Source organism: Xyrauchen texanus, chromosome 9 (assembly GCF_025860055.1).
Source record: "Xyrauchen texanus isolate HMW12.3.18 chromosome 9, RBS_HiC_50CHRs, whole genome shotgun sequence".
In the NCBI taxonomy this organism is placed as follows: Eukaryota; Metazoa; Chordata; class Actinopteri; order Cypriniformes; family Catostomidae; genus Xyrauchen; species Xyrauchen texanus.
This window is the reverse complement of record NC_068284.1, coordinates 8138880-8164693: the sequence shown is the minus strand read 5'-3', so window position 1 is coordinate 8164693 and position 25814 is coordinate 8138880. Positions and strand designations below refer to the sequence as shown.

Sequence of the window (25814 nt, the reverse complement as noted above, 5' to 3'; positions counted from 1 at the left end):
AATTTAACATAAGTTAAAGTAAAATTTGCCTACAGGGGTCAAGGGACAATCTGAAAAGTCCACATATTCTGCTAAAACATAAAAAAACATAATTACCACTTGCACATGTCCATACGCCATTCTGTTATATGTCCTATTATTTGTAGGCCTATGTCTTTTTATACTCCTACCTTGTTTTGTGTCTCACTATAATATTCTGTGTGCACTTGTTTATTCTATCACCAAAAATTCCTTGTGTACGTGAGAACACTAAAGACTGCCATAATTTATCATATATAATAATTATTTAATAATAATTTATTGTTTAAAAACTATATATGAACTTTTCAGAATCAGACATATCACATTAGCCAAAGCAAGTAATAGTTTATATATTTCAAATACAATTATTATTTACAGTAAATGAATAGTACTACCACTTAGTGCCAGTAGAGGACAGCAGTTAGTACAAAAAGAGTAGTTATAGACCTTTTACCACTCTGGATTTTGGAACCAGGAAGTAATGGATTGCAGTGTGAACTTCGACAGCGGTGAATGGGAGATCACAGCAAATATTATTTTCACTTACCCATTTGCTCCAAGACCAAAAGAAAAATTCCACTATTACATTTGAATGACTTTCCAGAAGAGGAAAAAAATGGAAAGCAGTGGATTAAAATGCAAATTTTACTGTCACTCTCTCAAGCCCTTACAGCTGTGGTAAATTATTATTATTATTTTTTAAATAATTCCAGGGTAATATAAAAATAAACATAATGTTATAAATTTACACTTAATAATAATAATAATTAAAAAATAATAATAATAATTATATATATATATATATACGCTGCTAAATAAGGCGGAAACGCGTCATCACAGTCTGTGAAAAAGGTATATGAAGACTCCATAAAGGTATAGTTCATCCAAAGATGAAAATTCTCTCATCATGTACTCACCCTCATACCATCCCAGATGTGTATAACTTTATTTCTTCTGCAGAACACAAATTATGATTTTTAGAAGAATATCTGAACTCATCGGTCCATACATTGCAAGTGAATGGGTGCCAAGCAGTGGCAGATTTAGGCATGGTGGAAATGGGCAGTCACCCAGCGCGGCACACTCACGGTCAATAATTTTAGGGGCGTGTTGAAGCGGGTTTCGCCCAGGGCGCCAAACAAGCTAGAACCGCTACTGGTGCCAAGCTCAAAAATATAATAAAGACAGCATAAAAGTCCATGAGAGTCCAGTTGTTAAATCCATGTCTTAACTATTGATACGGAAGGTGTGGGAGAGAAAAGATGAATATGTATGTCTTTTTTTACTATCAATCTCCACTTTCACATCCTTTTTCTTTTGTTTTTGCCGATTCACATTATTTGTGCATTTCCTCACCTACTATACAGGGAGGAGAATGTATAGGGAAAAAGGACTAAATTATTGATCTGTTTCTCACCCACACCAATCAGTTAACTTTGGAAGATATAGATTAACCACTAGAGTATTATGGATTACTTTTATGCTGCCTTTAAGTGCATTTAGGAGCTTTGACATTTTGGTCACCATTCACTTGCATTATATGGACCAACAGAGCTGAAATATTCTTCTGAAAATCTTCGTTTGTGTTCTGCAGAAGAAAGAAAGTCATACACATCTGGGATGGCATGAGAGTGAGTAAATGATGAGAGAATTTTCATTTTTGGGGGAACTTTTCCTTTAAGGAGATATTTTGTTGCATTATTTAATCAGAGAATAAACGTATATAGAAAATAATGAAGTGATATCTATACACATTAGTCAAAGCAAACAATAATGTATCTTTATAAAAACATTACTGAAATATAAAACTCCAAATGAGCCATACAAACACAAGTCTATACCTGTAGCCTTCTCATACACTCATAGAGCAAAAGTTGAGTACACAGCTGTGACTCTGTTGTGATGAAGAGTTTCTCCAATCAATGGTGTGGAGGGCGGAGGTTCCGCCTCCACTCGCTCACGGGGATCACAGCTGTTGGCTCGGTCTATATTATCTCTAGAGAACGTGTGTTTATGATCTGAATTAATCAGGTTGTTTGAGACAGGAGGGAGATTCCTCATCTCATGAGTGGATCATGACGCATGGGTGACTATAATGTCCAGCGTCGCGGCTCTGAGTGGCTGTGTGTATCGGGACAGGTGTGTTACCTGTGGCTGTGAATGCTGGAAAGGGGCAGGGTTGTTTTCTTTCCAGTGTCGTTTCTTCCGGCACGGATCACCAACATGCCGATGAAATGAATCGCATTGTTTTAACTTTTTCACGACTAGACACGCATTTGGATGGTGGAGAGGTCGCGACAGTGGACCGAGCCGGTGATTTCATTCTACCGATCGATCTTGAACAGTTCGTGACGATTTTTCAATGAGTGAAGACACGCAAACCACTCCCTGATCATTGGACATAGCAGCTCTTTTTGGTTGTAATAGCGTTTATTGAGCGCTACCGTGTGGATCTGACGCATTACCGAACCGGGCTGCAGTATGTGCGAGACGGTGATGGCCGTGTCCCAGCTGGACACCGAGCCTCATCCACCGGAGAACGGCTTCGTCACACCCGAAACGAATAAATTGTCAGATCTACTGTCGCACACCGACAGCAGAGTTTTGCCCAGTCTGGGCGGCTTTGGGAAATTTCAGAAACAGCTGATCGTCTTAACATGGATACCGGCCCTGTTCATCGGCTTCAGCCAATTTTCGGACAATTTCCTTCTGTCGCAGCCGAGCTCGTGCGCACCAGTGAACGCGAACAACAGCGAGCCGTCATCCCTTATTTCGCACGCGTTAGTAAATAATGGAAGCAACGGCACCGACCGGTCATCGCAGTGCATCTGCATGCAGTCAGGCTTTGAATTGCAAAATAACCTGGAGCAAAACGTTGTCACCAAGGTAAGTGTGTGAAGTGATATCCATCATTTTCCCTACAGTTGGCCGATGACCAGAGGTAACCTGCGCGTTTTGGCAGGTAGGCAGTTGCAGGTCCATTTTATGTGCACGTATGGCTTAAACGGTTACCTCACACAATATGTGGGTCCAGTGAGTCTCCCCTCACACTACCATTAATGCATGTGGAAAGGTGAGTTTATATACAAAGCATTGGAGGCCTGCATTACAGTGGGCATTATTGGAAGTGATCAGCAGAGTGCAGACAAGCAGGGAAAGAATGTCATTGCTGACTGAGATGAATAGGAGTCATCCCATCAACAGCTATCACAGGGGGATGTCACGGGCTCCCCTCATGCTGACCGGATGACATAACCACATGCCATTTAAAAAGCCTGCAGCACTCTTTAACCACAGTGTCCTCTCCTTGCTCCATTGGCATATCAATGTTCAATGGAGAATGTGGGTCAACAAACTCTAAACTCTTGAGTGGGATATAGAGATGATCTCAAAAAGGCCTGTGGTTTTCTCTCATCATGTTAGTGTCACATTATGTCCTTCCCAGCTAATATGCCTGAGCTGGAATCAGAGGCAACTATAGGAAGATTCCCTATTAATAATAGTAATGGGCAACTTCTTGGACAAGGTAGAATCTCTCTCATCAAACTTGTAACTCTGAAATCCCCTGATTTCACTTTGCAGTGCCTAAATACTCCTATTATTATGTTGCAATGTAGACTGCAATATACACTGCAGTGTAATTCAGTGTGCACGGCTATTTTAGTTGTTGTGGTAACCACACCGCTCAGAGTAAATTTGAAAATTACAATACATTTGTTCATGTAACACATTACATCCCTTTGAATTATTTGGTCAGATCTTTCCATAATTAGATGATTGGAATGGAATGGGGCAGATCAATTTGCGCAATATACTTTGGTCAGTACAGGACACATGACACATCTTGTCATCAGCATAGTGCTTGAGCACTGAATGCGGGCAGCCCGATTTTTCTAGCCTCGCATCTTTGAATGCGCAGAATGCACCTGAAATTATTTGCACTAATTAGTGGGTCCACAAGGTGGCAACGCTCACATTTGAGCCATTGCTGTCACTAAGAAGTGTTAGAAGATGTAATTGTTGCTAAAAACACTAGACAAACGTGGAAACCGCAACAGTGAATGTGCACACCGAGAGCACGTGTGTGAGGAGGTCAGGAGATACCTGCATTTGTATAACTCTAGTTTGAAGGACTTTAAAGTCTAAACTTCTGAGGATAAATAGGCCAGTATCTCTCGGAGAGCGCATGCGCCAAAAGGCTGTGTATGCGCACATGGTCAAATAAAGTATACTGGGAAGGCTCTCGTTCGACTGTACGCAGACACTAAGCATTCGTGTCAAAACCGAAGCATACTTGGGGCTTAAAGTTGTCTTAATACATAAGTGAAATAAGTTCTGAGAAAAGCTGTTTGCAGACACCACTTGCTTTGATATGTCAATTTTTATGCAGAGACATTCAGGGTTGGGAGGGTTACTTTTGAAATGTATTCCATTACAGATTACAAAATACATGCCATCATTTTTAACATATTCCGTTAGATTACTCAAGGTCAGTAACATATTCTAAATACTTTGGATTACTTCTTCATGTAGTGAAATACAGTTACTTATATTTTATATTTAAAATACGTAATCCCATTACACGTATTCTGTTACTCCCCAACCCTGGTGACATTCATGCATTTGAAAGTATCAAGTTAAGTATCCAAATACTTTTTGGGCACTAGCACTTCTAGGGATTGTGTGAAAGGTTGACCATGTTTGCCAATTATGGAACCCTGTACTCTCTTTTGAACTTTGACAGTTTGAACTTTGACTTCATTACATATTTGCAAGGGACGTCAAATAAATATTCAGAGCATTCACACAAAATTTGCACAAAAAACACAATGCTAGCAGTACACATACTGTGAAAGTGAATTGTGAAAGATTTGTATCCAAGGCATCTATTTACGCATGATTTGAGACTCTTAAACCCATGAGCATGCATCCCACCCAAATACTGTGCCATCATTTTTAGAACTCAGTTGCATTTAAGATGTTGCAGGCAAGTTATGGTCAATGAAAATCTGTGTTTGCTAATTTGCCTTCTCTGCAGCATTGATGATCACCATCTTAAATAAGTAATTTTAACGTTCATAAGAGGATATGTGTACTGGTTTGTACTTGTTCAGAACAAGGCAAGAATCTGCCTTTCTTTGCTTGATATCCTGTCGTATTTTAGCTTTCTATTCAAGCTCGAAACCTGTTGAGGGATTGTCAGGAAAGTTCTGCGTTCCCATTATCAAGACAATCATTTTCAAAATTGGACAGGAAGGACTGCAAATTTGCTTTGCTTTGACTTTGTGCTTTGCAAAATTGGCTTAAGGGACAAAAAGCTATCCGTGTCAACCGGGTTATTAATAAGCCATTTATGCTTATTAAACATAATCGGTGTAAGAACGTGCATGTAAATGTGCTCATTTGTTTTGTATTCAATATAATTCAATATATTTTGAAATCTATAGCACAAAATTGGCACTGCGAATGGCAACAGGTAAAAGTAACTGGAATGTTAATGTTACATTAGACGCTGCATCTGTCAATGCTTCAGTTTCTTCTATTATATCTCATCTTGAGTTACTTAATCCTCCATGAAATCAAGGCCACTGGAAGTGGATCTATTGAGATGAAACTGAGTTTTATTTGATCTTCACCTTTAAAAGAATATGAAATTAAATGGATACTGTGAAAAATTGTTAAAATTAGCTTCATTTCATACGGGACTTGGCCTTAACTGGCCAGTTCTGCCTGACTCCATTGAACATTTCTTGAATGAATAAGTGGAAAATGATAAACAGTAGCTTTATCTCAAATGTCTCTGCACAGTGTTCAGAAGAAAAGCTGGAATGCATTAATGGGCAAAGAAAAATATTTGTCAAATGTGTTCAAGGAAAAAGGTAGTCCCACTGATTGAGATGGGCAAGTTAGAAAAGTCCCTGGAAAATAGACGTGTTCTTATTCTGGTGTCCTTGGGAAGCTTCAGAAACTAATTTTCCACCGGGAGAGCTTACAGATTTTGAGGACTATAATTGCATTGGAGGCCCCACAGGCTTTTTACTTTAATAAGATGAGGTAAAATGAATTGGAGATCACTGGGAAATTCACAGCCAGAGAATCGTGCACTGTAGCGTTCGGCCCTAATGTTGCATTGTGATGACAAGGATAGGATTACATCTGAAGGGTTTATATTCAATGACACCGAGTAAATAGGATTAAATTGTGCTCGGAAATGTAGTGCTCTTGATGAATGCTTCTGTTAGACACTTTTCTTTGATGCCTGTATATTTTATGGTGCATTGCTGTTAATATTACTAAATAATATCAAGTTAATACTTTAACTTTCTGAAACTGTTAAAATCTGCTTTTCACTTTATATTGTATTGTTATTCAGGGCGTCACGTGAAATTAAAATAATGAAATAAACATTAAAATACATGAAATATAACACCGAACACCCCAATGTAGAGAAGTGATATTAAAAATAATAAGAAACAACCATTCCCATAAAATATAATGAAATGTTATGGGTCATGGAGGGAATTCTGGGAACACCCAGTTATTGTTTTTTACTGTAATTTTAACAATAATTTACCATTAAAAAGTACATATACTATCTTCTTTAAACATAATATACATTTTACCATTTTATTATATGGTAAAATTATACTTTTTACATGTAAAATAGTAATTTTTGCAACATTGTACCATAAAATTACATGTATTGTCTTTTTAAATATACTTGAATTTTTACTGTATATTTTAAGGTTACTGCCAGTTAACCAATTGATGTGTTTATTTTTTTTTTTTACTGTAGACATTTTTTTACAGTGTAGGGTACAAATAGTTAATAATCTATACCTGAAGCTTAGCAGCGCATTGCAGCAAATTGTGATACCTGTTAATTTTTACAGTTTACTTGTGTTTGTGTTTACTCCGGCTTGTCAGGCCTTCAATAACGCCAACTGATATGGACTGAGAAATCAAGATGGAAGCTTTTATTGAATTGAAACCTTGAGTCTTTTAATTCAAGTTAATTGGACCAAAGATGCTGTCAGTGTTGTGTGGGCTGAATCTTGTCATTTCCTATTGTATTAGCAGCTGTATGATTAAATTAGTCCAAGAGTGGATTAGATTACCAACTTTAGGCAATGAATGAGACTGGTCTAACCATAACATTATAAATAGCCATTGTGTGTGAATATCTACAGTACACTGGTTTGGTCAATGCAAACTAACAGGTTTGATTATTATTATTAATAATAATAATAATAATAAAAAACTAAACAAAAATTCTAAATTCTCTAAAATTCATATACATTACACATTTAAAATGTGTAGAAATATATATATATATATATATATATATATTTATTTTCATAAATAATAAGTACAAATTTACTGTTTTAATTATAGTCCCATGTGAACTTACAAAATGTATATCACTGTAAGTTTCTTGCTGGCATGGTGTAGTGTACACTGCTAAGAACCATGCAATGATAACTTGTTAAATATGTATTTAAATTAATAGGTCTCATTAATTTTCCTTTCATTAGGCTACTATGATGTAATTACTCTAATATCTAACACATGCATAATATGTAATAAACTGTTAAGCATTGTAACTAATATGAGAGAACAACACAAACATGCATTACGTTCTTGCGTTCAAAACACTTGATGGAGCGCAAATTCGAACTAAGGGTATTAAACTATATTTAACTTGACACAGTGACCTAAAAATATATGTTTATGATGCAACACACCCAAGACGCTACACAAGCATGTCTTACGCAGCTGTACATTGACGGGTCCTTAAACAAGCCCTCATAATAAATCTCAACTGATTGACAAATTCACTTGTGAAATGGATTGCTGTGAACTGTGTGCCAATGATTGACTTATGATCAATAATATGGTAGTAAACAATACATTGTATTCTAAATATATATTAGGGCTGTCAATCGCTAAATTTTTTTTATCAAATTAATTACATGGTGTCCCGATAAATTAATCGCATATACAAATATTTGTTGAGAAAGCCCCTCATATAACAATAATTCAGTATATAAAGATTATACATATTTATATCAATAAATAATTATACATAGTTATCTTTAAATATTTAAAATTATATATATATATATATATATATATATATATATATATATATATATATATATAATATAATAAAATGCATTACATTCCTGTGGCAGAAGAGTTAATCATTGATAAGACAAAAAGCAGCTTTAGAATAGAATGTATTGTTTATTACCATATTATTGATCATAATCCAATCATTGACACACAGTTCACAGCAATCCATTTCACAAGTGAATCTGTCAATCAGTTGAGATTTATTATGAGGGCTTGTTTAAGGACCCGTCAATGTACACCTGCATCAGACATGCTTGTGTCGCGTCTCGGGTGCGTCACATCATAAACATACTTTTTTAGTTCACTGTTTCAAGTTAAATATAGTTCAATATTCAATCTTTAAACACATCTTGAGATCCCTTAGTTTGGATTTGCGCTCCTTCAAGTGTTTTGAACGCAAGAACGTAATGCATGTTTGTGTTGTCTGCAAGCTTGTAGTGGTACTACAAGCTTGCATTTCTCAGGACTCTTCCTTATTATGGTGCGATTAAATGCACCATAATTACGATTGGCTCTCACCTTGACATTTCTCTGCTCGTCGCTACTGGACGGGCTACGAAAGTGATAAAAGTAGGCGTTGATGTGTTGTTGTTGAGGCGGTCAAATGTGAATGTCTACCACAATGTAAAGGAAGCAGAAAACTATATATTTTTTTGGCAGCTTGGTTTTAACAAATGCTATTTTTGCAGTCAAGAGGAAGTTTTGAGTTCTGAAACTTGCAGTATGTTTTAGTGTACAATGACCTCATATGTCAAAAGATCAACGTAAACTTGAACATGAACTTCTTCGTGTCATGTATTCCAGGTCTTCTGATACCATGTGATTGCTTTGTGTGAGCAAGTGATCTAAATTGAAGTCTTTATTTAATAACAAGTGTCCTTAGCCGCCGTTGGATCCCGGCGGATCCCGGCACACACTCATTTAAACATTTGAAAATTGCCACCACAACATACATTATGACAGCTTTGACATCAGTGATATCAAATGCTTTTGGCTCTTTCGTGTTTCACTGATTGAAACCTTCAATTTCACTCTTTTTGTCACATGCGGAGTTATCGTGTGACTACTTTTATAGTGTTTTTTATAAATTATTTTGACCATCTTTTATCTGCTTGTTATGTCTTTTAAATGACTGAGAATTGGTTGGGATTAGGCATAGGGGTTAGGCTAGGAATATCTTTATGATACTGTAATGTAACAAACATTGGTGTGCCTAAATTTAGCTGTCGGTTACATGTTGTATGTTATTGACAAGTGGTTAGGTTTAGCAATGGTGTTGGTATATGTTTGTATAATGTAACTAAAATAATGTATATCGAAGTATAATTAAACATATATTGCGCTTAAACATGCAAAAATATTCAAAGATTGCAGAGCTGATGGAATCGTCTGAACTGAGGGAAGATGTTTGTGGAGAAATTGTTTTTATGGTCTAGGGAAAATGTCATTGGGAGGGTGAAGTCTCACTGATGAGATTGACCTGTTAGACAAATGTATATATTGTGTACAGTGATTTTAACAAAACTAACATTTAAATGTTAAATATTTGTTTGGAAATGGTTGATTTGGAGTGAATAGTTTAGGAAGAGTAGTCAACAAGTGTCCAGCCTACATGTTATACTTAAACTGATTAAAAAGCATCTCAGGATGCACCTTATAAATTGAGAGAATGATCAGAGCTGCAATCTAGACGAAGAGTAGTGACTTTTTTATGTCATATCATAGTTTTAATGGCTATTATTCTAACATGTGGAAAATAATAGTAATAAAGAAGTAGGTGTGTCCAAACTTGATTGGTAACGTGTATATACCACTATAGGGTATAGACCATTGAATTCACACAATACTGGTCACAGTGCAAGTTACTCAAGCTTCCCGATTCTTCTAGGCTCAAATATACTTCATACGAAATCGAAGAACGAATGGGTGTGACCTCCATTTAGAACTAAATCTGGCCAAAAAGATGGTGTTTTTGCATTCGTCTGGGTGGTTCGTAACCGCTCGCCTGGGCGAACTTTTAGAAAAACTTCAACTAGCTGCTAAACACCTTCTTACTGCCATTGGCCACGTCATCTGTAGGTGTGACATGGAGCTTTACCTACTTTGAGGCCAACAGTTAATTCTGTTTATCTTGTTCAGTCAGTCAAAATCAGTCAACAAGAACACACCATCTTTATTAGCGAGCTGGTGCAAATTTGCCTACATCTGTAGGATCGTTCATGTAGAGAAAGTCTACAAAAGGAATCAAATCTACTCAAATACTCGCCCATTAACTCGTGCCATCTGCAGTGAAAGCCATTTACACATCTGCCCAAACTAAGAAGCCGTTCACCATTCTTTTGTCATTATTCTGTACATACGGAAGTATATTGAGGCCTTCTCTGATATTTCTCACTTCAGTTCTCAGCACCTTGTCGGTGGTCACATGTCTTGATGATTTAAGTGTGCAAAGGGAAAATATTCAGTGTTTGCATAATCTAGCCATTGAATTATTATAAATAGCTTCTTTAAAGCATGTCTATGGATGCTCCTTACATGTCAGCACACAGTAGATAAAAGCCAGTGCTGTGTCTCTGCCAGGTGCAGGAAGGATGTTTCATTGTGTCTGCAGTGATGGTGGGCTGTCTATCAATTTCGTCTCTCAAACAGAGATAAAAATGCTTTCTTTTATTAATATGGTTGAGGAAATAAATAAATGTGTGTTTTGTCTTTTGGTTCTCGGGCACTGTTTGAAATCCCTTTAAGTAGGCTTAATTTGTGATGTTGAAATACTTTCTCCTGTCTGTTTGTGTGCAGAGACAACTATAAGTAAGCCATTTGTAGGTTGACTACTTGGAGAGCGTAAACACTGGTTTCAGAACATTGCCCCTTTTTTTTGTTCTGACTTAACCAATGGTGTGAGAGTGGGGAGGGACTACCTGTTTGACACCAACCAATGGGATGGCTAGCTTGGAAAATGGCCACTATCTTTGCCTACTATCCATTTGTAAAAACAATAGCATCTTTTTTGTAATTGTCAGTTTAATACTACACAGTTGTATCTATGTTTTGGTTGGTTTTAGATGTCAACAGCAATTTTCATTTGTAGTCACTCCTGATTACATTTGTGCCACTGGTTCTTAATTGTAACTTGGCCGACAACAGGCACTGAAAGAAACAAAAATGCCTTATAAGAATATACAACAGATATCAATCCTAAACATGATCATATTACCATGATCTTGATGAGTATCTGGCTGAACCAGATCATAATGCTAGACAAACAAACAGAACCCTACCAAATATCTCCATTCAATGAGACCATACAAACATTTTCCATTCATATGTTGTTTATTTGAGCTAGCAATGGATGCAGAAATGAGCATTTGCTCATACACACACACACACATAGAGTTTATGCGCTTCCACACACATAGTATTTACCCAGCTGTTCAGCTGGTCAGGTCAACTCACGGTTCCTCTATCTGCTGGCATGAGTTGATCACACAGTCAGAAACACAAGATGTTTAGTCACGATTTCCAGTCAGAACCATGACCTGGACTCAAACTGAAAAATACATGGACAACTATATAAAAATGTCAGTCTGACACAGTTCCGACGGTCTTTGAAACACAACCTGAAAATATCATTAATAATAAAAATAAAGGTAACACTTAACATTAATGTTCTCTTTGTTAAGGGATTATAATTGAATTTCATTCAATACCTATCAAATAATGAGCCATTTTACCTTGCATGTTATAAATGCCTAACGACACTTATTCAACATTAGTAACCTATGAAAATGAACCTTAATGTACAGTGGCATTTTATGTTTTGATTGATAAAAGTATGAAATGTAATTATTAAGTTAACTTGCTGACCATTTGGATGAAAGTTGCCCTTTTTATGCATGTTGATATAAATCATCTATAATGCATTTGTAAATGTCTTATTTAGTCATTAATGAATCCCTTAATAAACTATTAACTAAAGGAATATTAATATAAGTGTTACCATAATAATAATAAAAGTAATAAAATAAAATCATGGAAATTAAAAACATTTTAACAGTCAGTGAAAAGTAAAGTACGTTTCTATAGCAAATATACATGTTTCTAGTTATTTAATATAATATATATTACTATAATATTATTTATATATGTAGATATTTTAATGGCTATAGATATTGCTCTTGTATAGATATCTGACTGAGATCTGAATTATAAGTGAATGGTTCTTGAATGAAATCAGTCAAACCGATTTACAAATTGGTCTTAATGATTCATAAGCAAATAAGCCTGATTTTTTTTTTTTTATTCTTCTCAAGTGACCAGAAACCACTGGAAAGGTCATGGTAATAAATTGGTCAAAAAATTCAATCCTGAAATCCTAAAAATAATAACAATAATAAAAATACATTGGGGGACATTTTGAATGGGTGTTTATGCCAACTCATTGAATGGGTTTAATTTGTATTTACTATAAGGATTTATGTGCGTTTACAGTAATTAATCTCACTTAGCCGAATGAATGGTTTCTTATTACAGCTGGCCTTTGAGCTACTTGGTTTTGTATTTGAGTGAATTTGTGTGTGTGTTGAGTGACCTATGACTGCAGCAAGCGTGTTTGCAGAAGGAATGAGATTTGTACTATGCCATAGTAACACACCATTACAAGCACAAGACAATGGGCCTTTTCTGCCTCTCCCTTGTGTCACAAATACAATTCCTTCTTCACACAATCTCTCTCTCTCTCTCTCTCAATTTTTTCTTTCTCTCGATCTCTCTTCCTTGTTTTTCTCTGCCACACTCAAGCCGAAACTATGTTCAACAAGTGGGCACATTCCACATCCCACTTACGGTGCGTCAGTACAAGGATCTGAATTATCCCCTAATCTTTGTTTGTGGTTAGCGATCAAAAATAAAATCTTGTCACCAGGATGTGTTGCGTGTGGGTGCCAGAACGAGCCAGGTAAAACAAATTTAGCAAAAATGTAGGTTTATTAACGTGAGAACTTTCTATGAGACCATGTTTGATTTATGTCTTCTGTTTTATCGTGTGATTGCTTAGAACAGTTATAAAACACTCACCGGCCACTTTATTAGGAACACCTGTACATCTACTTATTCATATGATTATCTAATCAGCCAATCGTGTGGCAGCAGTGTAATGCATAAAATAATTCAGATATGGGTCAGGAGCTTCAGTAAATGTTCACATCAACCATCAGAATGGGGAAAAATGTGATCTCAGTGATTTCGACCGCGACATGATTGTTTATGGCACCAGATGGGCTGGTTTGAGTATTTCTGTAACTGCTGATCTCCTGGGATTTTCATGCAGAACAGTCTCTTCAATTTACTCAGAATGTTGCCAAAAACAAAAAACATCAAATGGGCAGTTCAGTGGACGGAAACGCCTTGTTGATAAGAGAGGTCAACGGAGAATGGCCAGACTGGCTTGAGCTGACAGAATGGCTATGGTAACTCGGATAACTCACTCTGTACAATTGTAGTGAGAAGAATATCATCTCAGAATGCACAACATATTGAACCTTGAGGCAGGTGGGCTACAAGAGAAGACCCCGTCAGGCACTTTAGTAGGATCACAATGTTCTTAATAAAGTGCTCGGTGAAAGTATATACCTCCAAATATGAACCGCACAATTTAAGGGATCAATCATGTCCAGTGAGTCGTGCTAAAATATAACACTTAATGTATATTTGTTTACTTCTATATGTTAATTCAAATCCCTAACCTGATATAAGAACCATTAACTGTGATGCTATTAGTAAGCTACTAGCAGGCACCAGAAATGGTCAATTATCTTTTTTCCTCTTTCGCTTCCAAATATATATTTTGCCCCAGTTTTGATGCCTCCTGTATACTTCTACTTCACCGCTAGTTTCGTTTTGCTTAAAATGACATGGAAAAGCAGTGGTCTTCACTAGCATCTGTTTTGATAATTGGTTAATCTGCTAATTAATTTGATAAATTAGCATTTTATTGAAAACCATGTTATTCCGTCTTATTTAATGCTAGCTGTCAAATAAAGTAGAAATTGAAGGCTATAAATCACAACAAGTAAAAGTATGTTGCACATACTAAGAAACAAATCGATTTTCATTATTGATTCTTTTTATTGATAAGTTGTTGCAGCCCTCTGTCATGGGAACCCCCTTGGAGTACCATGTAAATATCATGGTACATGGAAAAATTCTGTGTATACATTTTGTGGTGTGAAATACATGTTTGGCCTATAGCTATATGATGGCATATGAATGGTATTGATTGTGTTATGGATGGTTTGTATGAAATACTGGAGGTATTTCCCTGTGTTCGCACAGCACCTGCTATTCTGGACCGTTTTATTAGTGACCACATTGAGAAATATGTAAAGCACTGAAGGCCAATTTAGCTGAAGACGTTGAGGATATCGCATGTGCTATTGCAATGTTAAAGTTAACATTTTCTGTGTCATTTTGTTCTTAATAGTGCGATTAAGCACCATAAAAGCTTCATAAAAATAGCCCATATGTATTCTTGGTGGATATTCTGCTATAAATAACTCATTTTGTGTTGTGTGGAAGAAAGAGAGTCATATGAGTTTTGCAAGACATGAGGGTGGGTGAGTATGATGACAGAATTTTCATTTCTGGGTGAACTGTCTGTGAGTCAATGAAGAACTGAAGGTATGATGTGCTGAATTTCAGCCTCATCTTGATCTCGTTTGTAATAAAATGTAGCAGCAATCGCTTTGATCACACACATTCACCTGCTCTTTATGGTTCATTTATTTTCTCTGTCACAGAGCACGTCTCTCACTTCATCTGCTTTAATTATGTGTCTCTCGCTCTCATTATGTTCTTTCCTCCCAATTATACTGCAGTAAAGGTTGTTGGAGCAACGGCTGCCTTTTATATGTGCCGGCGCTCACACTGATAGACTGTTGCTAGGCAGTAACTATGCGGCAGTCCGCTCTCTCTCTCTCTGCTTTTTATTGTCTGACAGTTGCACACGCTATATTGTATGTGTTCCATCCCTTTTGTCCTGTTCGATACACACATAGCTTGTGTGTGTGTGTGTGTGTGTTTATGTGTGTAACAGAGTGAAAAGGCCCTCAGTCATGTATTACTTAGAAAATCCGCATGTGAAGAATCATTCTCTCACTTTACCTTGCTCAAGGTCACATTGATAGTCTTTTATTTTTTTGATGTGAACCAATACTGTTAGACTCTGTGGCAACACGGATATCCCGATCTCTAATACAAATATTTCCTCAGTACACATGTGAACACATTTGCCACGTTAGCCTGTTTTCAATATAGTATACAGTATGCTAAGTCACAGATCAGATCTTATACATCATATATCTTACTTTGCAAAAATGTACCATGGTACCCCTTTTTTGCTAATAGGGTAAAAAATAGTAATGGGGAAATGAGCTGTTTTATTATACATTTATTTCAGATAAGGTTTTGCAACTAAAATGCAAAGACATTTATAGATAAGTCATTTGTAGCTTAAATCGCCTGAAAAGTGTTAACACGTGGGACTTTTAAAATATTGCTGTTTGTTTGAGCATCCCTTCCATAGAGCAAAACAGTCTGGTTCCGGAAGTAAAAATCCCATTCATTTATCCCACAGACGAATTGATTTTTAACAATAATTATAAACCTTTAAAGATAGACCTACCATGGGCTACGAGGTTGTTTATCGATGGTATATGCTTCCGTTGAATCTATCTATCTGCAATATCTCAACTTCATTGTTTAAAAATCTCATTTGATAGCGGAATTCACGGTAAACAACTACAATACCCATGGTACATCAGATAAATATCCACCAATCGGAGAACCAGGGCCAACAAAACCCACGAAACATGCCTCTGTAAGCGACAGCATGCTCGCGTGACACACTGTGAATTACGTAATTGAGTCGGTCTCTCTTCACCCTTAAACTACTTCCACCGATCAGCCACAACATTAAATCCACCTGCCCGATATTGTGTAGGTCCCCCTCTTGCCGCCAAAACAGCGCCAACCTGCATCTCAGTTACTGTAGAGTTTGTCAGTTTGAACCAGTCTGTCCATTATCGGTTGACCTCTCTCATCAACAAGACATTTCCATCATTGCTGTTTACAGTGTCTAGTGCTGCCACAGAGACCGTGCTTACAGCACTGGTTACATTCTGTATGTAATCCATAAATTATTTTTCTCTTTCAATCACCGCAACATATGACCCAATGAAACCAGCTGAAGTAAGCAAAGGACATGCATGTCATTGCCAGTTAGCATTGTTGTTCTAATGTTGTTAGATCACTGGTTTCTATGCGGCTGACTAATGTTTGTCTGTGTGGTTGGCAGACAACATCGATACTGAAGCGCGAGTGACAGGTGAAGCCTGTGATGTTAAGATTAACATGATGGCTCAGTTATAACACAAAAGAGGAAGCAAGATCATGTGGTACTGTACAGTAGGTTCTGTGGGATTCCAGGGGAAACCCAGGAAACTTTAGGAAACAGTCTCAGAAAGATTGTGTTTTGTTTCTTTAGAAAAGTAATCACATGAAGATAAACTCATTGCATCTAACTATCAGCACTTAAGCGCCTGATATTTCAGCGCAAAACCCTACATCATTAACTAACAACCCACGATCCAATCTAACCAGGTGATAGCTGCGCTGGTTAAATGTGCACTCAATAACCTTTTGCTTGTGTCACCTAAGACTTGCAGTGATGGTTTTGCAAATGAATGGTTTTAAGTCACAGATGTCATTGTAGAAATTCACTATTAACAGTCAACCATGAATATTTTAATCAGTGAGTGAAGGTGTCAAATAACAGGACTGTTACTGAGATTAAGTGAGTAGTATTCAACTGGTCATGTGATTCAAACATGGCTGCCCCCATGAATGGACCCTCTCCATGTAGAATAAAACGGCTTTTATAAGGTTACTGATAAGACTGGAGTCTTCATCTCAAGGAAGGGCTCATGATTTTATACATGTTTCAAATTTGCTATTAATTTAAACGAGGACAAAATTACTAACTGCACCTTTATGTGTATTTAATTTAAATGAGTGTGCGACTAAAGTCATTGTGTTTTTTTCAACCTGATTTATGTTAATTATGTTACTTACGGAATTATGTTATTCCTACATTTTAGCCAAAATATTTTTACATGGCTCGTTGTACAAATCGTAGCAGTTTCTTGATGAAATGAACACTAGAGGCGGTAACAGCAAAGACTTTTATTCACTTTCACACAAATCATGAGAAAAATGAAGCGGAAGTAATCTGTAATCTGTCAAACACCGTTTTATCTCATGACATCAAAACTTTTATTTTAGTGCATTTACAAGCTTGTTGAAGTGCAATCAAATTGCGCTGTAGCTCAACTGATAGTGTTGAACTTGCGATGCAAAGGACTGGGGTATGAGTCCTGAAGAGCACACAAATTGACTCGTCAAAATCGTTAAAGGTGCACCACAAAAACATTTTTTTTTTTTATTTAAAACCTCATCCATTTGGGACATTTGCGAACATTTAACTCCCTTTTAGAGCCACACAGTGGACATCTCATCTCGGATCTGCAGTGATTCGTGGAACCACGTCATTTTATTACTATTTTATTTATTTCGCAAAAATACCACCATTTTGTTTTGCGCATCTCCTTTCAATGCAATTTAGGCTTATTATAGATTGTGCAGTAAGTGGTTGGTAAACTGTTTTATTTAAAAAAGATTCATTGTTTTCTATCAATCATGGCAGCAGTAATTCATAAAATGCATATGTCCAGATGCACCGTGGCATCAAGCTCAATGCTCCAGAGCCGGTTTAGGTGACTGGATCATGTTCGTGTTGTGCTTTGTGCAGTCCAACTATAAAATGTTAATATAAAAGGATATAAAATTACTCTGAATTGCTTTCAGTGCAAATAGTTTGAGTGTTTTTGTGCTGTTAAATGATTTGCATAATTCTTTTAGTGAATTGGATGCTGAATTGCCTACAGACAGGATGTGCTAATAATTAATGCTGTTCTTGGTGAATTCCCCCCCATGTACTTCTCTTGGATATGTGATTTAACACTGTCTTTGATCCATTGTTATATTTTGGTATGCTCTGTTTAAGAAATATTTGTTAAGCATAAAATATTACAGAACGTATTGGAATTACAACAGAGCATCATTTAGTTAATGGTTGTTAAAATCAAAGTTTTTACTTCTTGCCTTTATCAGTTTAATAAAATGCTTGTGTTTTTTATGTGGTTTCATTTAGTATATTTCTGCAGTGTAATATATTTGTTGAGTCAGCTGATGTGTCTCTTGATGTGTGAATAGTTAGTGCTGATAAAATAGATTTTGACCTTTTAGAGTTGTGCAATGTGGTTTTGGTAGCCAGTGAGTTTTAGATAAAAAGGGGAAATGTGTTAAACAAGAACAACCTTTTTTCAAACTGCTGTGCCAGCATTTGTGGCACAACAGATCGTAAAGCCCTGTTATTTTGTGATATGGTGTAGTGTTGAAATACCAATATTTCATATCTTTACCCATAAACACATGGGTGTTTCAAAACATTTTAACAATCAGGTCTTTAGTGACCCTGCATGTATATCTATCACATATGGATCTATAAAATGCCCATATAGTGTATATGCTCTTTCAATGCAATTAGAAAATAATATAATATAATAGATTTTGTTATATTTTGATGTCAAAGAGATCATGCAACAAATGATAGAATGGGATTAATCACTTTTATACTGAAATTATATGAGACACAACTGGCTGTCAAACACATATTTAGCTACACATAACACAACCTACACATTTGTATTTTCTCAGGCATTATTGAGTCTAAATAGACATACAACAATTTTAATAGTACACCTAAATGGCAATAGTCATGTCATAATGTTCATGTGTTGTACTTGCTTGAGTTTACTTCCACAATGCTTCTTCAATCAAGCCAATCACTGCAACAGCACCACGTTTAGTAACAAATAGCATGTACAGTAATAGCATGTACAGTATGTATGTAAATACCCATATGGGATACTGGCATGTTTGAGCAGAAAACCAACATGATATTTTATTTTAGTATTTAGTATTATTATGAAGAATTTAGTACTCATTTGGCTTGTTATAAACAAGGACATAGATAATATGTGATATTATTATATTAGTATCAAAAGTATGATTTTTGGAAGCTCAAATATATATTGCGACTCTATAAGACACCTCGGGGTCACTAAAGACCCTATACACTTTTGGTAATTATGCAATTAGAAAAAAGAATTTTTTTTGCAATTTTGTCATTTTCTTTAGGAATACTAAAGAGGTGTGGGCATAACTCCAAAAAATGGATGAGGTAAAAGGGTGGAATGAGGTCTCTGGTCACTAAAGACCCAAGGTATACGGTTAATGGTTAAATTATCTTGTTTATTTCAATAGCGGTAGAAAAGGTTATCGATTAAATACTCGACGGCTTAAAAAGTAGGAGGGCACTGTTGCACACTATAGACTCAACCAATGGCATGAGGTTGGGGTGAGACTAAAAGTTTGTCCAACCAATAGAAGACAAGGGGGAGTATTGAAGAACCCTGTTAGAAAACAGCCATTGTTTTGCAGTTCCGTTTGGTGACACTAGTGGTGCTGAAATGACACATTTCACCTTTAATTAATTGTATTTGTTATTTGCAATTAAAGATGCTGTAAAAAATTTTAGCAGGTCTGGAATTTCCACAAGCTGATCCGTTGGATTAGCCACACCCCCTTTCTAAAACCCCACACTCCAAAGATACCAATTGAGCTTTATTGAAACATCGAGCAAGTCATAGCTGCAGACCACAGACCTTAAAATGGGGGCGGGATCTTCAAAAGGAGGCGTTGATATTCCAAAAGTGGGTTGTGCCAACTCCAAAAGGGGGCATCACTTCCACTCATGGTTAGTGTTAGGTAAAGGGTTAGATTAGGGGCTCCCTATATCTATAATGGCGGTTTGGAGCTCCCGCCCCTTTTTGGAGCACTGCCTGCAGCTATATCATTCTCATAGAGCAGAAGCAGTTTTCAGTTTTGCATTTTCTTTTGGAATACTAAAGAGGTGTGGGCATATCTCCAAAAAATGGATGAGGTAAAAGGGTGGAATGAGGTCTCGGGTTACTAAAGATCCGAGGTATGTATTTAAGGGTTAAATGATCTTCTTTATTTCAATAGTGGTAGAAATGGTTCAAATAAGTTAATAAATGCTTCAATAATAGGAAAAACTTGTTCTGTTATTGCAGTGGAACCTGGTTTGTGACTCGGCCTGGATCGTTCATATTGCCAAATTCTCCCTGCTGGTGGGCTCCATCTTTGGATATTTGGTGTTGGGAGTTCTGGCTGATTGGTATGTTTTATCATTTTCATTCTTTCTCATACTGTCCATAGAGCTTTTTAATGATTTAAAAAGTAACTTTTTATCTGTATAATGTGGCTAAAAGTAAACTTCATATTGTAAATTGGTCTTCCAGTATATTTTTGCTACCTGCTCTTTCATACAATGTTTCAATTTGTTTGCCTTTTCAAACATCCAGGTTTGGCCGTCACCCTGTCCTGATCGTGTCCGTCTTCTTCATGTTAGTATTTGGCATGACAGTGGCCTTCTCCGTCAACGTCCCAATGTTCAGCACCCTGCGCTTCTTTGAGGGGTTTTGCTTAGCAGGGATCACGCTCTCTCTCTATGTTCTGAGTGAGTACACACAGTAATGTGACACTTAAATGCAGTATTGACAGTATACAGCTGTATTCAGAGCTGTGTAACAAAGAAACTAACCGTGGAAAGAATAACTTCATGTTCATGAGTCATCATCCTTCAGAATTTTTGTAATATTCCACTATTAGAACTGCAACATTGTCTCAGCAAAAACATCCCACGCTTTAGACCAGGGCTCTTCAACTGCTTACTTTTGAAAGTGATTAACGTATCTCAGCGCTTTCATTAAGCACGTTTACGCATGATCTCACACCAATTATGATTCATTTGCTGAAAAGATGTACAGATTAAGCATAAACCGATTGGCAGTGTTGGGTGTGACCAGTTCCAGAGTAATCAGTTACTGTAATAAGATTACTTTTAGTCAAAGTATTGTAACTGATTACATTTTAAATTCTTGTAATCAAATTAGTTACTGACTTTCATTAAAAGTAATACTTGCCCTAAAGTAATATGTATAATACATTTAAAATATGAATTTGTACATCTGTAAGCGCTTCTGTGACAGCTGAAGAGTGTGCGACAATGAATGAGTAAATATAGACATTTTGAATGTGCGGAAAACCAAAAGCTTTTCTAGTATAAGTGATTAAGAAAGTAACTTAAAAGTACAATTATTAGTAATGTGATAACTTTTTAGATTCAGTTATCAGTAAAGTAATCTGATTACATTTTAAAAATAAGTATTAAGTCAATTGTAGTGGATTACTTATTTTGAGTAACTTTCCCAGCACTGGTTGGGGGCGGGAGTATCGGTCATTGGCAGACGAGAGGTGTATTCAGAAATCTGTTTGTAAACAATGTTTATTTTTGGAATGTCGTTTGGTGGCACTAGTTGCTCTGGAAGTACACACTTAAGCTTTAATACATGCATAAAAAAGCATAGTGCATTTGAACTCACCACTGAATTTTCTGCATTCTTGTGTACCAAACAGTGCGAACAGAGATCTCATCAAAATCGCAGAGCCGCATAAAAACTACTGACAGGACAGAATTGACCCACGGTCTGCTAGCTAATAAAACTTGCTTTAAATAATTGCATCCCATGTGTTTGCAATCGATTCATGAAAAATCAAGCATTAGGCAAGAAATAGTCTATAGATATAGTTTATGTGAAATAACCCAAAAACTGCCTCAAAATAATGTTTGAAAATCTGTCAAAAATTTGACCAAATTCTTTGGCAAATCCTGTGATTCGTTCTTCAAAAGCACTTCTTGTATCTTCCTGGCACCTTATTAACTTAGCCTTGCTTCCTGATAACCATATGGATGTTGTGAAGAGCCAGCCAATTGGGTTAGGGCTTGCCAGATCAAGAAAGTGCTTTCCAGTTTTGTGTCAGTCTGAGACTAGGCAAGATGGTTCCCCATGCACTGGTGTCTGTTTTTAGCTACAAGATTGACCCTCTTTGTCTTTTTACTGCAGACACAAAGTACTACAAATGGCCCGAGCTGTTCTTTTTCAAATGTGGGTCATGATTTGGAACTGAGAAAAAGGGTCAGGGTGTTATGTGTACAAAACACTGGGCTCATGGATGGAGAAGGGCAGTGCTGTACTGCCACATTTCAGCAAAATCGTACTTGGCTTTCTTTTATTGATCCATTGAAAGCATTTTTCAGGCAGATTAACTGAATTTAAATTATTCACTCCTCTCACATAAATGCCTTCCCCTCAGAATGTCTCACAACTCTTATCGCATGGCCTTCTCACTTTAATTGTTACAGTCATTCAGAGGGATTATCCACAGAGCAGCGGTGACCTTCTCTATGCTTAACAGTGAAGACATTTTTCTAATGAGTGATAATCCTCTTCGTATGGTTGCTGGGGTGATAATGGCCTTACAAGTAATAGACTGTGCCACCAATGCCCCGTTTGAAGGCCTGATTGCCCCCTAAAAGCATCGGCTCCATGCTGTAACTGCCTAATGGCATGTTGGGGCCCTTAATGTCCTTGTCATAGTAATTTACTCCACCCCATCTACCTTGAAAAACTACCCCTGCACTACCAAACATAAACCTGGTCTGGAAAATTGGTGTGCATCAGACGGGCAGGGTTACATAGATACAGTTTTTGTCACTTGTTTAGTCAATACCATTTGAAATGTAAGGATGATGTGTGTAATTTATTTCAATCTTAAAATAATTCCAGGTTTATAGAGCAAAGTCAACTATACTGATTAAAGTAATCTGAAACGCATTGAATATCAGGTTGTAAACAAGCTCTCTGTTAATAGTTTTCTGTATGCAACGATTGGTGTAAGATGTGAATTTTTTCCTGTTTTTAAGTTATATGATCCTTCAACTTTTGCAAGATGCTTGTAAACTACTAAACCACATATATTACACCGAAAACAAACTTTATAACAACAAACCCTGAGTGGATCTTTGAAAATGTACACATCTACCACATGCTATACAATACTTATACGACAAGGTTCAAGAGGTTATTTTGTGAATAGAGTCATGTTAAAGACTGTTGTTAGGCACAACACGCAACTGAGTGTATTCACAATATAGCATGGTGTTTAGTGCTTTTATAAACAGTAACTACATCATAAATGTCATTAATTATTACATATAGAAGTATTTAAAAGGTTGGTTCACTCAAAAATAAAAATTCTCTCATTATTTACCCAGCATCATGCCAGCCCAGATGTGTATGGCTTTCTTCTGCTGAACACAAATATAGAGTTTTAGAAGAATATTTCAGCTTTGTACTGTAGGTCCATAAAATGCAAGTGAATAATACTCCAGTGGTTGAATCCATGTATGTCTTCAGAAGGGATATACATTTAAGTCCTTTTTTTTTACTATAAATGTCCACGTTCACTTTCTTCTTCTTTTGATTCTGGAGATTCAAATACTTTGTGCCACCTACTGGGCAGGGAGGAGAATTTATTAGTAAAAAAGGACTTAATATTGATCTGTTTTTAACCACTGGAGTCTTATGGATTACTTTTATGCTGCATTTAAGTGCTTTTTGGAGCTTCAAAGTTCTGGTCACCATTCACTTGCATTGAATGGACCTATAGAGCTGAAATATTCTTCTAAAAATCTGCATTTGTGTTGTACAGAAGATAAAAAGTCATACACATCTGGAATGGCATGAAAGAGACCAAATGCCAAATGCCAAGAGCTACAGTTTTAAAGCTAAATACTAAGTATATTAAGTATAATATTTAAGTTAAACAGGAATGCTGTATTGACCAATCAGCAGGGTTCCCATGGTAACGGAAAATAAAATTTTGATTTACATGCCTAGAGATTTCATGAAATTTTTTAATGTGAAAGTCAGTTCAAAAAATGATTGGAAAAGTAATGAAAATTAATTGGTCAAAAGGTGGGGTAACGCCGATTCAGCATCCAAAACCAGAACTATTCATTTTCTAATAACCATTTGTGCACTCATACACACCCAAAAGACAAAGAATGTCAATCAGGGATTATTGTGTCCAGTTAACCGGATCTCATTTATGAAACTCATTGTTGTTGGACATAAAAATGCATGACATTCAGTGAATGTTTTTCATGTTGTAGATAGCAGGTTACTAAACTCCACTGTAACTTTTCCACTGTAATTTATTTTGTACTGTTTACCTTTGCCCTCCTGACATTTGTACATACACACCGCCTCTCTTATGTACACATACATCTCAAATATCACGAGAGGCAAATGATCATTCTACCTGTAGCAATTCTCCATCAAACCTGTACATTTCCAGGTATCAGAAGAGGGAGCGCCAAAGAGTACTACACTGCTTTAACAGTTCACATGCTTGGGTTCCATCTGCACTATTTTTAATTGTTGTCTATGTATCTATACATCAGACGGGCTCTTTTGGAGCATCTCACGGCATCATAAACAGCAAGTTTTAAGACGCTGTGTCAAGTTAAAAGTAGTTGAAACTTTAAAAATCACGTCACAAGATTCCTGCATTCTGTTGTGCTTCGTTCAGCTTGTAAAAACACATCGCGTGTGAGCGGCTCTCATTCTGTGGCTGCGCGTGAGGTTTGTTATGGCACACTGACTTCCCTCTGCTGGCGCGGCTTGTAAAAACACAAAATTACATGTAGCCTGTTTTAACCTCTTCAACTCTGCAGATCCGCTGGCAGGTCCAAAAGGGGGCGCTATGTTGCGAAAAAGGTTATCCTTAAAATGTTCAAGTCTACGAATGCATACTGTAAGTCAGGCATATTGTAGTATCGTTTGAAAGCTTAGAATATGAACTTCTCATAGATAACATCACTTCTGCATTTATATTACATAAAATAACAAAATAAGTCTGTTTTTTATTTGTCTGTGAGCTTGCTTGTGTGAGTTGTCCAATTTTCTAACTTAGAAAGTCCAGAACAAAATATGCAGTCCGGCAGGAAACGCGTGATAAACAAATCATCGGAAATATATGTTATCGACTAGTGATGATAAAATGTTATACATCATCACAAAGGGAGCATATCTAGTCACACCTAGATTGAGCTTCTAGTCCATTTAGAGGCCAAGTTATTCAATGAACCAATGGGGGTGGTGCATGAACTGAAAATTAGACTAAATGTCTATGAACGAGCACATCTGTGAGGATTAAAATGCTTTAGAGCGCCACCTACATATCAGATCAGCATATTGTGATGGAAGGTATCGTACTTGCTGCCATTTAGTGGAATAAAGTAAGACTTTTTGGAGGGATTTGGAGTGAACAGAACCAGAATTACACGTTTACAAATTTAGGACAAAAGATGTGTATGTTTATAGACCTGTATTGTAATTCTCTGTCGTCCTCTGAAAATCTCCCTCTTCCACCATATGCTCCAAGCTCATTATTTAGGTTATAAACAGCTATTCTTTGTTAACGAGCTGTATCTTGGCAAATGTATATAAACAGTACGTGTTTCTAAAGACTAAAATATCATATAAAATATGGTC

At 36.5% G+C, this 25814-nt stretch overlaps 1 protein-coding gene across 2 annotated transcripts in view; it reads left to right on the top strand.

The window, feature by feature from the left end:
- Nucleotides 1-2006: 2006 nt before the first annotated feature.
- LOC127649490 (solute carrier family 22 member 23-like) overlaps nt 2007-25814 on the top strand; it is a 52920-nt gene continuing 29112 nt past the window's right edge. For both annotated transcript variants that reach the window (XM_052134604.1, XM_052134603.1), the window contains exons 1-3: nt 2007-2907; nt 20427-20530; nt 20718-20872. In XM_052134604.1, the coding sequence (XP_051990564.1) occupies nt 2503-2907; nt 20427-20530; nt 20718-20872 (664 nt within the window). In that variant the 5' untranslated portion in view covers nt 2007-2502. The remainder of the gene's footprint in view (nt 2908-20426; nt 20531-20717; nt 20873-25814) is intronic.